This window comes from Piliocolobus tephrosceles, chromosome 2 (genome assembly GCF_002776525.5).
Source record: "Piliocolobus tephrosceles isolate RC106 chromosome 2, ASM277652v3, whole genome shotgun sequence".
Lineage (NCBI taxonomy): Eukaryota > Metazoa > Chordata > Mammalia > Primates > Cercopithecidae > Piliocolobus > Piliocolobus tephrosceles.
Genome location: NC_045435.1, coordinates 50658712 through 50673270, shown reverse-complemented (window position 1 = coordinate 50673270; position 14559 = coordinate 50658712). Strand labels below are relative to the sequence as shown.

General features: G+C 50.0%; 1 protein-coding gene across 7 annotated transcripts in view; it reads right to left on the bottom strand.

Moving 5' to 3' along the window:
- Positions 1 to 14559, bottom strand: part of ATP2B2 (ATPase plasma membrane Ca2+ transporting 2) — a 217697-nt gene that overhangs the window by 43206 nt on the left and 159932 nt on the right. For 4 of the 7 annotated variants that reach the window (XM_023218444.2, XM_023218443.2, XM_023218445.3 and 1 more), the window contains exons 7-9: positions 13029 to 13187; positions 10200 to 10414; positions 6618 to 6860 (exon numbers count right to left, since the gene is read on the bottom strand). In XM_023218444.2, the coding sequence (XP_023074212.2) occupies positions 6618 to 6860; positions 10200 to 10414; positions 13029 to 13187 (617 nt within the window). Of the gene's footprint in view, positions 1 to 6617; positions 6861 to 10199; positions 10415 to 13028; positions 13188 to 14023; positions 14066 to 14559 lie in introns of all 7 variants that reach the window. The other 3 variants (XM_023218442.3, XM_031935170.1, XM_026447520.1) reach the window with 1 other exon arrangement.

The window sequence follows — 14559 nt, the reverse complement described above, 5'->3', positions numbered from 1 at the left end:
TTCACAAGAACAACCAAAAGCAAAACCCTTGTTGAATTCAACACCCAGGTCCCTGCTGTTTCGTATACCCATGACCCATCTCCCCACCTCAGTGCCCTGCTAAATCCCTTCCAGCATCTTCCACGCCTTCTGACCCTATTGGCTTGGCCCGAGTCCAGTCTCGGGGCGTGGCTTGGCTCAGGGGGACTCTGAGGCTCACTCGAATATTAGATTGAGCCCTGGGTTTGGTCCCAGGAGATCTGAATTCAAGGGCTGTGTCTGCTTCCCCTCTTCCCCTTTCTCCTCAGCCCTCCCTACTATCTGCTAGGTTTTAAGATTTATGGGAAATACAACACAGACAACCCTCCTCCCTTCTAGGGTTGTTGGCCTTGTGGCTACCTCTGTGTAGAATGGCGTGTCCTGGGGACCTGGGGCTTCACCAGGCGAAGCTTGGCTTATCTATTCAGGAAAACCATCCTGCAGGGGGAATCCTTCCTTCAGAACCACTTCAGGGGCTCCAGGGAGATTTGTTTTTCTCTCAATAGCTTATGTTTCAGAAATATGCCATAAACTTCCAACAGTTCAGCTCCACAAGTGCCCATCAGTTTAGTAGTTCAAATGTCAACTGTAGTGTCAATCTCTTCTAAAAGAGGTCTAGTGAAGTAGAAAATTTAAGTCCGCTCGGGTGGTTTCAGTACACGGAATAGACATGGGCAGAACACGGGAATGTTTTCCCAAGGAAGCGTGGTGCCTCCGGAGTCGGAGGAAAGAGCTATTTCTAACTGAAAGCTCAGCTGTGGCTTGGAGGAGCTGCAGGGTGGCTAGAGCTGCTTAGTGGAAGTCTTGACGTACAAAGCACCCGAGACCACAAAGGGAATCTGAGGGTGTGCCAGGGTTTCTGAGGCAGGGAAGCAATTTCTGACTAAATGATGATTCACGCAGCTTCCCTCCGAGGGCAAGTTTAGTTCCTGATGATTAGAAATAAGAATGGAGGCCGGGCGTGGTGGCTCAAGCCTGTAATCCCAGCACTTTGGGAGGCCGAGGCGGGCGGATCACGAGGTCAGGAGCTCGAGATCATCCTGGCTAACATGGTGAAACCCCATCTCTACTAAAAAAAAAACCAAAAAAATTAGCCAGGCGCGGTGGCGCATGCCTGTAGTCCCAGCTACTCAGGAGGCTGAGGCAGGAGAATGGGGTGAACCCAGGAGGCGGAGCTTGCAGTGAGCCGAGATTGCGCCATTGCACTCCAGCCTGGGTGACAGAGCGAAATTCCGTCTCAAAAAAAAAAAGAAAGAAAGAAAGAAATAAGAATGGAAAGAAAAAAGGCTCTGCCATTCTCAGAAAGGATGGGGTACAGGATGGGGCTGGGCCCCTGAGAGGCCTCCCAGCCTGCAGCCTCAGCCCTCGCACCACCCTCCACCTGTGCCTGGGGTGGTTCTTCTGAACGCTGGGAGGAGAAAGCCCATTAGGGGCTTATTTGCTACCACTGGCTCCCCCCAGTGTTTGGACGAACGGAGGCAAGATGGTGCACTTCCGGGTTCTTCATCCCCCCCCTCCCAACTTTTCCCGCGCGGACCCGGGAAGGTGCAGATCAACTGGGCATGCGCCAGGTGACGTCAATCCGAACAGACCAAGATTTACCTGGTCGCACCTGCAGAACGCCCCCTGACACGCCCGTGCCCCGCCTATTGCCCTCCCACTCCTAGAAAAGCCACTCTCCGCCACTGAGCCACGCGGCCTTCTCACAGCCCCAGTCCTGTCGGGATGTGGGGACTGTGGGAAGTCCCTCCGAGAGCCCCACCGGGGGACTCTGCCGGCCTCCTTTGCTGGAGGCCGACAGACTTCTCCCCCACACCTTAGGTGACCAAAAATAAATGTGCAGTTTTGCTCCTGCCCTTGCCTGGTCGCTGGTTCTTTTGTGCCCACTCTGGGCTGGTCTTAGAAAAAACAAATCACCCGGTTCTTGCAGCCTCACCTCTCATCATTCTGGCCCTGCAGAAATGCCCAGGCCACAAATCACCATGTTTCCTAAGTAAGCCACACATCTTAAGATCTCTCGGCCTCTGCAGGGTTGTGCCCCCTGCCTAGAATACTCTTGCCTCCTGCCTGCTTGGTGAATTCTTCCAGAATTCTCTGGGCCCAGCTCTGCCACTTGGTGGTGAGGAGCAACCCTGGCAGGTTCCCTTCTGTTTCTGCAGTGTGGTTTTCCTAGCTGCGAGATGGGAATGGTCCTGTTTGGCCAGCTGATCTGAAGGGGATATGGAAGGTCAGGAAAGACAGTGGCTGGCATAGCAAACTACAGAGGGGAAGGCTCAGAACGAGCAGCAGAGGGAAACAGAGTAATGGCTGCCATGGATGAGCGCCTGCCTGCTCTGTGTCAAGCACTGTGCCGGGCGCTGTACACACCTCCTCAGCTCGTCTAAGCTTCACAACAGCCCTCAGACAAACAGCCTCAGGGCAGAGGTGTAGCTCTGCCCTGAGTGGCAGGGACCTGCCTGGGCTTGGGATTGTTACAGATCTAGGTTCCAATCCTGGCTTGGCCTCAGATCTGCTCGGGCACTCTCGGCATGTGCTTTAACTGCTCCAACTGCAGGGTCCTTATCTATGCATTGGGTGTGGTGTCACCTACTCTGTGGGTTGTCATACAAAGCAAGGTAGGGAAAGCACTCAGCATTGAGCCTAGCTAAGTAAATGTTAGCAACAATGCTATGCTCACTTTATAGACTGAAAAACAGAGGCTCAGAGAGGTTAAGTAACTGGCTCAGGGTCACACAGGTGATGAGTGTTGGGGCTGGGATATGAACCTTGGTCTGTTGGACTTTAGAGCCAAACCTCTTAACCATTGCTTCCTGAGCTAGGTATTGGAACACCTGGAACTTCACTAACCCATGGGGTGACTTGGGACAAATCCCTTCCCATTTCTCAGAGTAAACCGAGGGGGCTGAACTAGGTGGTCTCTATGGTTTGTGAATCTTGTAGACCTTGCAATCTATCTTTGCAAATACTCTTTTTTTTTTTTTTTCAGTAAAATGCATCAGCTAATTGGGAGGTCTATGGATCAATGATGCCTGGATGGCTGCGGGTAGTTGTGGAAGAGACCAGCTCAACGAGCTGGAGGTAGTGACAGAGCACTGGTATTGGCCATGGGACTGGATCCAAGGCCATCTCCTGCCTCTTGCTGCCACACAAGAACAAAAAAGTAGAAGGTAGAGACATCAGTCCTGCCTTAAGACTCCTATAAATTCATAGTCACCCATCCGCCCACTCACATATTCATCCATCCATCCATCCATCCATCCATCCATCCATCCATCCATTCATCCATCCATCTACTCATCCACCATTCCATTCCATCAAGCAATCAACACATCTACCCATCCCATCCATCCATCCATCCACCCACCCACCAGCCAATACATCCACTCATCCATCCACCAACCAACACGTCCATCCATCCATTTACCAACCATCACATCCACCCATCCATCTACCTAACCACCATCCATCCATCCACCCACCCATTCACCCATCTATTCATCCACCCACCCATTCATGCATTCATCCATCAATCCATCCATCCATCTACTCATTCATCCATCCACCCATCCATCTACCTACCCACCACTCATCCATCCATTCCCCCTTCTCCCTACCTACCCCTCATCTCATTGATTACTCATCTACACATTTATTCACCAGTCCATTCACTTACATCACCCATCCAACCAGCACTTCCCAAAAGTCTATCCAAGGGGGATGAGAGAAGACTCAGCTGTCTCCTGCTCTTAAAAAGCCCCCAGCCTGGCATCAGACAGCAAGAAGACACAGAGGAACTGGCCTCCTTGTGGAGGGAGAAATACAGTGTATGGGAGCCCAGCCCTGCCCAGGGTCTTATTTTCCCAGTCCAGGCTCATTTCCCAATTAAAGCTGATGGGTAGTGAAGCTGGTGGACATTGCATGTCATCCCTGCCCTGTCTCCTCTTGTATGGTTTCAGAATGCCCTGCAATCTAGATTTCCTGTCCTGGTTTGGAGGGTGGCCAGGTGTCTGCCCTGAGCCGAGCAGCTCGAGCCTCTTCTCAGTCTTCATCTGAGCCTAGAAAGGGGAGCCCCTGAGAGGCCTTTTGCCCCATATGGCTTGCAGGCCCTGGCTGTGAATCTCACCCTCTGGACCCCAGACCTTTCTTCCCAAGCAGGCCGTAAGCTAGAGGTGCTGCAGGGTTGGTTTCTGTGACCAGGAACCTAGTCTGGACATCTGACGTAACAGCTAGCTTTAGGGTATCCATGGGTTAGCTTTGCCACTAATTGGCTAAATGGTTTTGGGCCATAGCCTTTCCCTCTCTAGTCCTGATATCTGCTCTCTTTATTTGTTAACCTCTGCATTGCTACAAATGGAATCTCCTTTCAGTGGATGATTTTATTGCTGAATAACAACAATACTAGTCATACTGAGTGCTGTGTGCTAAGCACTTTCCATTAACTAACTCACTTTATCCTCACAACAATCCAAGATTCTCCCCCTCCCCTAGGAAACTGAGGCACTGAGAGGTTAAATAATTTGTTTATATTCATACAGCTGGTGAGGGATTTGAATGAAGGCAGTCTGGCTCCAGAGTCCAAGTTTTAACCACTACCCAGTCACACAGAGGCTCTGCTGTCCTTCCCACATCGATGGCAGTCAGCTCCCAGCAAAAAGAATAATGTGGCCAGGGAACTTACAAGAAAGACCCAGAAAGACAGGTGCAGGTATCCTTTGATGCCAGGGCTCCAGGTACAGAGGGGACTCTGGGAGTTAAGGGACCTGGCCTGCGTTACAAACCAAGGACCTCAGTTCCCAGATCCCTGACCTCTCTCCAACCTCAGCAGCTGCACTTCCTCAGATGGACCGACTGACCCCTGTCCTTTATGCCACTTGAACAGACTCAATCCACCAACATCTGGAAATGACATTTCAGCTTTGCCTCCAGTGCTAAAAAGCACTGCTTAATTGAGACTCATCACTGTGGAGAGGTTTCCTCAACCTTCTTGGCAGATCCCAAGAACTCTTTTTGACTATAATTGCACTACACACATCTCAATCCAAGCCCACCCCACAGGGCTGTGCCCACATGGCTAAAGCCCATTCTATGAATTGCCCTGTTCCCCTCTCTGCCACTTCTGCAGGAGGAGATCATTATCAGCATCCCAGTTATTTTAGGAAAGCCTGGGGAGCAGAATAAAGCATCGCTGATCTCCCTTGATTCCCAAATTGGGTGGGATGGGGGAAGAAGACAAAAGCGTCATCATGTTTGGCATCACCCCCAGGGTTCTCTATTATCGTCTTCACGGGTCCTCTAACCTACTTTCCCCTTTGTCAGTTCTGCCTCCCTTAGCCTGCTGCTCCAGGGTGATGCAGGTGGCTGCTCAGCTGCTACAGAGGGTGCAGGAGCTGCCTCCTCCTCCTTCCCCTACCAGCCCTTGGCTCTTTGCTGCTGACCCACGCTCTCTTCCCCATTTTGACAAAGCTGTTAGCAGCTCCTACAAACCCACCTAATCGAGAGGGTTGCAGCTGTCTCAGAGGCAGAAGGAGGAGGAGGTCAGGGCTCAGCACATTGGAAGGGTAAACAAAAAAGCTTAGCAGATCACCCAGACGCTCACGAGGCAGAAATGCTCTACATCTGGGAGCTGATGGACATCTGGATGGATGAACTTTGGGTTTCTCTGCATCCAGTGCTGGTTAATTACAAAGGGGCAACCTGTGCTTCTAAACCAGATAGGGTTTATAGCATGGTGAATCTAGGTAGCTTAGCTGACAGTAAGTTGAGAGTTTTTCTTATCAAAATGGATAATATTACTACTATTACTAACAACATCATCAGTGGTAGATTGTGAAAATGGCCACGATTATTCTCCTTTCTGAATCCATGTCTTTACAGCACTTCTCATCAAGAGGTGAAGTCTGTTTTCCCACTGTGTGAATCTGGGCTGGCCTCCTGACTTTCATTGGCCAAGAGAATGTGGCAAAAAGTGACAAGGTGGTGGTTCAGGCCTCAAGAGAACTTGCACACTTCTGCTCTCTGTTTGAGGCCTGTTGTTGCCATGTGAACAGCCCAGGCTAGCCTGCTAGAAGAGGTGAGACCACACAGGGCAGGGATGAGCCAGCGCAGCTGAGGCCATGCTAGATCAGCCTACAGTTCTGCTAAGATCAGCAGAGCTGTCCACGTGACCCCCTGCAGATGCAGGAGGAAGCCCAGCTGAGACCAGAAGAACCATCCAGCTGAGCCCAGCCTGAACTGCTGACTCACAGGACTTTGAGTGAAATACACAGGTTTGTTTCAAGCCATTAAGTTTTGGAGTAGTTTGTTATGCAGCAAAAGCACACTAATAAAATGTTTGTGTGTGTGTGTGGCCAGGGGGACTGGGGGTTCAATGACAGGATTTAAAAAACATAATTAACAATAAAGGTTTGTCATACAAACATTATAGCAATATTAATAGTATATTAAGTCAAACAGAAACATATTGCTTACTATCTGACCATACCAAAATACATTAGCAGGATTTGAGACTATGAATCACATTGTTCAACCTGCCCAGTACCTCTGTACCATCCCACGAATGTTGCTCCCTCTGGTGGTGGATGTGCCTGGTACCCACTTACCAGAATCTTGGTGGTGTAGGCGCTGTTGATGGCGATGGCATTGACCAGCAGCTCCATGGTCTTGGTGTTGATGGAGCTGGGGTCAGGGATCTCTTTATAGTGGACATCACCGACATACGCCTGTACCACTGTCATGCGATTGGTGGTCAGCGTGCCCGTCTTGTCTGAGCAGATGGCTGTGGCATTGCCCATGGTCTCACAGGCATCCAGGTGGCGTACCAGGTTGTTGTCTTTCATCATTTTCTGGGAGAAGGGGCAAGTGAGAGGGCAACAGTGAGGAGAGGGGCTGGGGAGCATGGGGTGCCTGGAGGCACTGGGTAAACATGTAGTAAATAAGGCAGAGCCACCACAGCCTGCCCCTTCGCTTCCTGCGCTTGTAAAGGATCTTGGTTGCTGCTGTCTCCTACACCTGGGCTTCTTCTGTCTGTGCATGGCCCTTTTCTTTCTCTTTTAGTATCTGAACCATTTAAAAGACTCAATTAATTGAATTTATTAATTTGGATTATAGAAGTAATCTACATTCTTCATAGGAAAAAGGGGGAAAGATAAATAAGATTGGTTCCTCTCTGGGTACTTTAAATATTTTTCTCTTACAGACTAACATAAGTAACTATTCCTTATTTGGTGATGAATTTTCTCAAACGTATCATCTTTCACTGGTGCCTGGCTTTCATTGTCATTTTAATTTTACCAAAAGTAAATAAATTAGGATACAGGAAAATATCTGGAAAAATATCAAAGTGTTAATGTCATTATTGCTAAATGACAGAATTATAGATTTTTATTATCTTTTCTATGACTAACATGTATTATCACTTGCATAATAAAAACCACACATTTCTTTAAAAAATATGTACACAAAAGGGAGAAAGAAAACATATTGACTATTAGCTACTGTGCAGAACTAGGTACATCTTGTAATCAACATCTTTTTTTTTGAAATTTATAACAAAAATGGAGTATTCCTAGTATTCCTATACGTAATATTTTCTTCTATCTGTCTTTTATTCTCTCTGGCCCAACCCCACACTCATACCTTCTTCTAGGTTCTCAAACAAATAATGCAAATGGAGTAATTCTCAAGGAAATACTGTTCTTCATGCAGGCCCTCCTGACATAGCAGCTGAATCAGGTAGAGTTCTAGGCTGTGCCTAGGAATTTGATTTCCTTTATTTTGTTTCTCATTATAACTCTTTATAACCAGGGTAAAAAAGAAGTGCAGTTAGAATAATTGTAATAGAGCTTTATGTTACTAAAAATGAGTATTAGTAGGATTATATTCTTTTGCAGTTTCTCCTACTGTAACTTGTGACAATAGTAATAACAAATGCATGTTGAATGATCAACAGCAACTTGAATTTGCAACACGTGTTACAGTTTGCAAAGTCTTCTCCAATGTTTTAAGAATTCTGTGGCATATGAGAAGATTCTGGTAATCCATTTTGGCAACTGAAGAAATCTAGGCAAAGTGACTGACCAGGATTACACACCTGGAGGGGTTTAAGGCTAGGATTTGAATCTACCTCCTTTTAACCTCACAGCCTGGACCTTTCTATCGGGCCTCAGCCCACCTGCACTCTCTGAAGAGGGTTCATCTGTTGGGCTCAAGAATCTTTAAGTCCGTACTGTCCAATATGGTAGTCACATGTATTGTGACTATATATGTATAGGGTACTGAGCACTTGAAATATGGCTATTCTGAAGTGAAATGTGCTGTGAGTGCAAAATACACATCAGATTTAGAGGATATTATGAAAAAAATGTAAAAGTAGTAGTTCAGTTATAATTATTATATTGATCACATGTTGGATTGATAATAATTTTAACATACTGGGTTAAGTACATTACATTATTAAAATTAACTGGTCTCTTTTTACTTTTTAAAAATAATGTAGCCACTAGGAATTTTTCTTCTTTTTTAAAAAAAATTATTTTATTTTGTAGAGATGGGGTCTCACTATTTGCCCAGGCTGATCTTGAACTTCTGGGCTCAAGCGATCCTCCTGCCTCGGCCTCTGAAAGTGCTGGGGATTACAGGCATGAGTCACCATGCCTGGCCGCTACTGGGAAACTTACAATTGCACATGTGGCTCCCATTCTGTCTCTTTTTGGGTAGTGCTGATCTAAGTGGTCAGTCATCTTTGTGCTCCTGATGGTGGCTCCCAGGTCCAGGCTCACAGAGGGCACAGTCTGCCTCTCCTGTGTTGGGGTGCTCTCCTAAGTTTATCAAGTGTCTGTAAAAGTAACACTACCTAAGATGAGCGAAGGTAGTGGGTGCCAGAGACACGAACTGCAGAAGGCACAGAGGCCTAAAAGCATCTGTATATGATTCTCCCAAATGAGCTCTGTGCAACTTTCAAGGACATCCCCAGGCTCAGTGAAGTGGCTGTGGAGGCCCCCTACTCATGACAGTCACCCTCTGCTGGCCCTGGGTCCCAAAGTAGCCTCTTGTTGTGACCTGTTTGGGCTTTGGTTTGTGGGGATGGAGTTTCTTCAAGAACCCTAAAACAGGAAGATGATAAGGGCCGTATCTGTTACAAAGAACTGCCACTTTCTGGCACCTGTCTGGAGATCTCTTTTCTGTATGAAATTACATCGGAGAGCCCAGCCCAAATTCCAGCTTGGAAACTGATGCTCACCATGCCCTCCGGAGGCTCTGCCAATTTCTCAGAGTGAATGCCTTGTTTATAAATATGGCCACGCCTCCACCCTCGCAGGGACATTCAGGCATGGGGCGCTGGAAACAGGAGCCCTACGCCCGGCCCTTCCAGGTGGAAAACACATGGGGCAAAGGGAAAAAATGAGACCCGGGTGTGAGAACCTGGGGGTGACCCAGTAGCATCAGACTGGCAGTGACTGGGCTCCGCAGACAGCCATGGCCTGGGTGCAGTGGAGGTGCAGCTCTGCCATCAGGTAGCGCTTAGAAAGGCCCCAGTCCTTGGAAAACATTCATGACTCCAGCTCTTCATTTAACTGCTTTAAAATTTCTTATATTTTTAGCCTCTTTCCAGAGGGGAGGAGGCTTCCATGAAATCAGACTTCCTTTTTTGTTTTTGGCTTACCCCTCTCACTTTAGGGAGCCACCTCTGAGATGAGTTTTACAAGCGCTACAGTTACCCGAGGGGCCTACGTCTCAGACCGCCAGACTTCTGTATAAATTTGGTAGGCTAAGGATGAATTCTGGCTTGCACGGTGATGTCTTTATTATTTTAAAAAAAATTTTGAGTTGATTATCAATGTCTAAAAATCGTGAGAGTTAATATATTAAGTCCAGATTTCTGGCTTCTCTTGGAAAAAGGTGACAATGTGGCAATGCTGGGTCTGCATCCCTGCAAGACGGCATGTGGCTGGGCTGAATAATGACTGCCTCTTCAGCCAGGGTATGGCTCTCTGGTTTGCCACAGGCCCCTGGACTCTATGAAAGCATCAGAGTTTTGGGGTCCTGCATACATTCTTTTGAGCTCCCAGGGAGTCTATGGGCTTCTTCGTTCATCTCCCAACCCCAGCCCCCGTCCCAGTGATCCCCTAGGCCCTCGGCTGCAGCTGCATCAGTTGGCTGGTCCTGCTCTCCTCCCCTCTCACCTTCACTGAGTAGGCCAATGAGATGGTGACGGCCAGAGGGAGACCCTCGGGCACGGCGACCACCAGCACTGTCACGCCAATGATGAAGAACTTGACAAAGTACTGCACGTAGACAGGCGTGCACTCAGGCAGCCACGGCTTCTTGTTGACCACGAAGGTGTCCACGGTGAAATAGAGAACCAAGATGATCACTGTGATTGCTGACATCACCAAGCCTGCAATGTGAGGGACACATGCTCGAGGGGTTCCAGGAAGTGGAGACTGTGGGTGGTGTGGACCAAACCTTTAGTTGAAAGAGCTCTGGGTCAGGCTGACCCCAGCTCATCTCCCAGCTCCACCACTCCTTGCTTTGTGACCTGTGACAAGTTCTTGAGACCTTGATCCTCACCGAGCCTCAGTCTCCTGCTCTGTATAATGGGGATGAATATTTCCTCCCTAGGATTTTGTAAGGCTCAAATGTGGTAATGCATGCAAAGTGCCCAGCATAGTACTCAACACGTGGTAGGTGCTCCGACACATAGTAGGTGCTCAAGAGATGTGTGCCAAGTGCTCAAGAGATGTGTGCCAAGTGACTGTGTGAATAAATGAGGAATGGTTTGCATAGAGCTTTCACACAATAATGACGTAAAGTTGGTATTATTTATTTATTCATTTATTCCACAAATACCTTTTGAGCACCTATGACACGCCAGGCACATCTTAGTTCCTAGTTTGGGAACTAAGGACATAGCAGTAAAGAAGATAAGAGTTCCTGCCCTTGAGAGCAGACATGCTAGAGGAGGAGGAAGACAAGAAACAAAAAAAACAAATACATGAACAAGACAATTTCAGATACGGCTACATACTGTGAAGAAAAAGGCCAGGATGATGTGGTAGAAAGTGACATGGTTGGGGGGAGGTCGGGAGTGGTTACTTTAGCTAGGGTGGCCAGGGAGGAGGTGATATTTGAGCAGACACCAGTTGCATGGTGACCTAGGGAAGAACATTCCGGGTAGAGGAAACAGCAGGTAGCTATTTTCAGATGAAGAAACTGAGGCTCAGAGAGGGGAAGTGACTCGCTTGCAGCCACAAGTGAGAAAAATGCTGTAACTGTAGGAACCCAGCTGGGGACCCATCCTGATCCTCTGGGGGTTCCTCTTGCTAGTTTAGCATGCCCATCCCCTATCTGCTACAGGTGCTACTGCAGGTGCTGTGGAGACTGCTCACACCCACAGCCTCTGACAGAGGAGGAGCCTGCTAAGGTGACTGGGTCCCCTTGTCGGGAAGGGCCTGGGAATGCACTCCCATCTCAACCTGATGGCCAACATCCAGTGGCTGACGTGTTAGTCCCAAAGCCCAGCCATCTGCTTTGAGGTAGGACAGACCCTAGAGTTCTGGGCAGCATGGACTTCATCCTGAGGACAGTGAGAGTCACGGAGGAGGTTTGAGCAGAGGAGGGCAGGGATGGATTTGGGTTGCTCCAGAGCTCCCAAGGGATTGGGAGAGGCTGGGAGTTCTCTGGAAATCTCAGCTGCCCCTGGCTTCTTCGCTGGCCTGGACCTGTGCCCCTTGCAGGTCTCACCTGAGAGCACCCTGTCAATAGATCTCCTGCTTACTCATCTCAGGGAATTCAGCCCAAGAGAGAGGCAGAGATGGGCTGTGAACCCAGGAGTGCTTGACTGTGAACTCCATTCTTGGCAGGGCTGAGGTGCAGGAGGGAGAGGAGTGAGGACTTTGAAGGCCACGGGGTGTTCTCATCGCTTAGTTCCTGGCCCTGTCAGAGCCATGTTTCCATGGAGTCTTCTGCCTGTGGCGGTGGCGATGGTGGGATAGAGGATAGAGGAAATCCCTGAGCCCATAGCTCTCCACCCCCACCTCCAGCTGCAGAGCCTCAGAGCCGGCTCCATCCCTGTCTGACAGTCGAAGGGGCAGGAAGCCAAGCTCCCAGCAGCCAGGAGCTGTCACCAGGCCCCCAAGTTTAAATATAGACAGCCAAGCCTGTAATCTGCTTCTCTTCCCCACGCGGTGGTATCTATAATTAGAGCTGGGGAGACAGCCACAAAGGATCGAGCAGCCAGGTGGGAAGGCCTTGGTGTTTGCTACCTCCTTACCCGGGAGGGGAAGGCTAGGCCATGCCAGAGGGTCGGGGGCTCACTTTGCAGCTGGGCCAGTGGGGCTCTCACCAGCCATCACCTGTAGTCACCACTTTAGTTGGGATGCCCAGTTTGTTGTGCTGGGGCTCAGACCATGGGCTTCTCCCTGGGCTCCTGGCACTGTCCCTCAACCTCTTCAGTTTTTCCTCTGCACTGTGGCCAGGGTGGTCATGATAAGCCCAAACCCATTCCTGTCTTCCTCTGCTCAAGTCTCTTCCATGGCTCCCACTGTCCTCAGGACAAAGTCCGTGTTGCTTGGAACTTCAGGCCCTGCCCCTCTCCAGCTGCTGCACCTGTCAAGTGCTAACGCCTTGTATGCAGAGTCTCCTTTAACTTCCACAGCAATCTGTGAAGTGGGGACAGCTATTATCCTCATTTGACAGATGAGGATACGGAGGCCCAGAGCTAAGAGAAGTTACTTTCCTAAGTTTTCACAGCCGTCGCTGGACAAGAATACAGGCCATCTGCTACCAGAGCTTGGGCTTCGAGCTTCACTCTTCTGTATCACTGTGTGCTAATTGAGTGGCTACTGTACACAGGACTCAAACTGGGTGCTGTGGTAGAGAAGGGTGGGCTTCAGGCACTCATTCAAGCCCCCCACTTTGCAGATGAGGTAACTGAGAGCGAGCTTGGGGCAGGGCTCTGCCTGGGGTCCCCCTGTGAGCCCTGTCCCCTGCCTCCCACCTGCTGCACTCACCTGCCTTCCCGATCTGCACAGCCAGCTTGGTGAGCTTGCCCTGTAGCACGGACTTTTCCTTCTTGTGCATGCTGGCCTTCTTCCTGTCATCAGCGTCGCCGCCCTCGGCACTCTTGAGGGGCTGCATCTCCATGGCAGCTGCCCCGTCCTGCTGTTTGGCTGCAGGGGGCAGATCACGCAAGTGCACACACACAGACACATAGACACACACATGCAGGTCAGCCCCCAGGGTGGAGACACTGGTGCCCACCCCTGCCTGCCCAGGGGAGGTGCTGACTGCCCGAAGTGAGCCCCGCATGACTGGTGCAGAAGTCCCGTGATGGGGCGCCCGCCTCTTCCAGCTGGAGCTATGGATCCCAGTGGCACTGACTGCCTCAGACCTGGAATCTGGGAGACAGCAGGGACTGATGCTGTTACCCTGGATCCCCCTCTCGGCCTGAACAAGCCCGTGGGTCCTACCCCAGGTGGTCCCTTGTCCTTTCCCACATTCTGACAGGATAGACAGGCTTGGGCTCTACCCAGCTGGTCCTTGGGACCTGTTGTGGGATATTAAGTAGCCACTAGACAGGGGGGACAAAAAAAAGGAGACTTAACATGTAAAACAGGGCGGCCATGGGAGCCAAGTCACTATCCCAGTTGGCGTGGCCTCTTCATGCAGGATGGACTGGAGGGCCCGTGACCCTTTTGGACAGAGACTGAGCCAAACTCCCTACCCCTCAACCTTTAAAGATTTCAAAATCTTCTGCTGAATGGTCAGCAGAGTTCAAAGGCTAGGGAGATGCTGGCCCGTGGGTGTCCCCCTCCTCAGTGGTGGACACCTCTTTATTTGGCCCAGCACCATGAGAATCACAGCTACACCCCCAGCGTCCTCAGACACCTGCAGGAGTGATGTGTCTGCCTCTGGCCCCCGCCAGTCCCTGTCTCTGGTGTGACTCTGAGAGCTGGTGGGGAGGGGCCTCAGGGACCACAAATGCCGGTTAATACAAAAGGGTTACCTTTGCTCTGGCTGGCGTCCACATTGCCATCCTGCATTTTACCTACACGACAAAGAATTTTAACAGACAACAGAGAACAGACAAGACATGGTCGGTCATCACGAAGACGCAACAGGCCACGGACATTAATGTCACAGATGGAGGGAGGGCGGTGCTGACTGCATCCCTTTGCGTGGGGATGCGGGCTGGGGAGGGCCCTGAAGCAGAAGCAGGCCTGGCCACAGCCTTAGCTGTGGGGCTTGCCAGCTGGGCAACTCCTGATCCTCTAGGGGACTCAGGAGGGAGGTTTCTGCTGGAATACTTTTGGCCCTTAGTGTGTTACAGATCAAAGGGCAGTATCAGAGGGTGCAGGGGACTAGAGTCTGCTGGAGGAGGCGCAGAGAAGCACTCAGGCCCCCACACCAAGCCTTTTGTGACTGATTTGGTGTTTTCTGGGTTGAGCGAAGGCCAAGGGAAACTTGTTCAGTTGCATCCTTTTCATTTTCCCATAAAAGAAAACATGCAGACAAGAGAGGAGGGGGGGGGGGGGGGGGGGG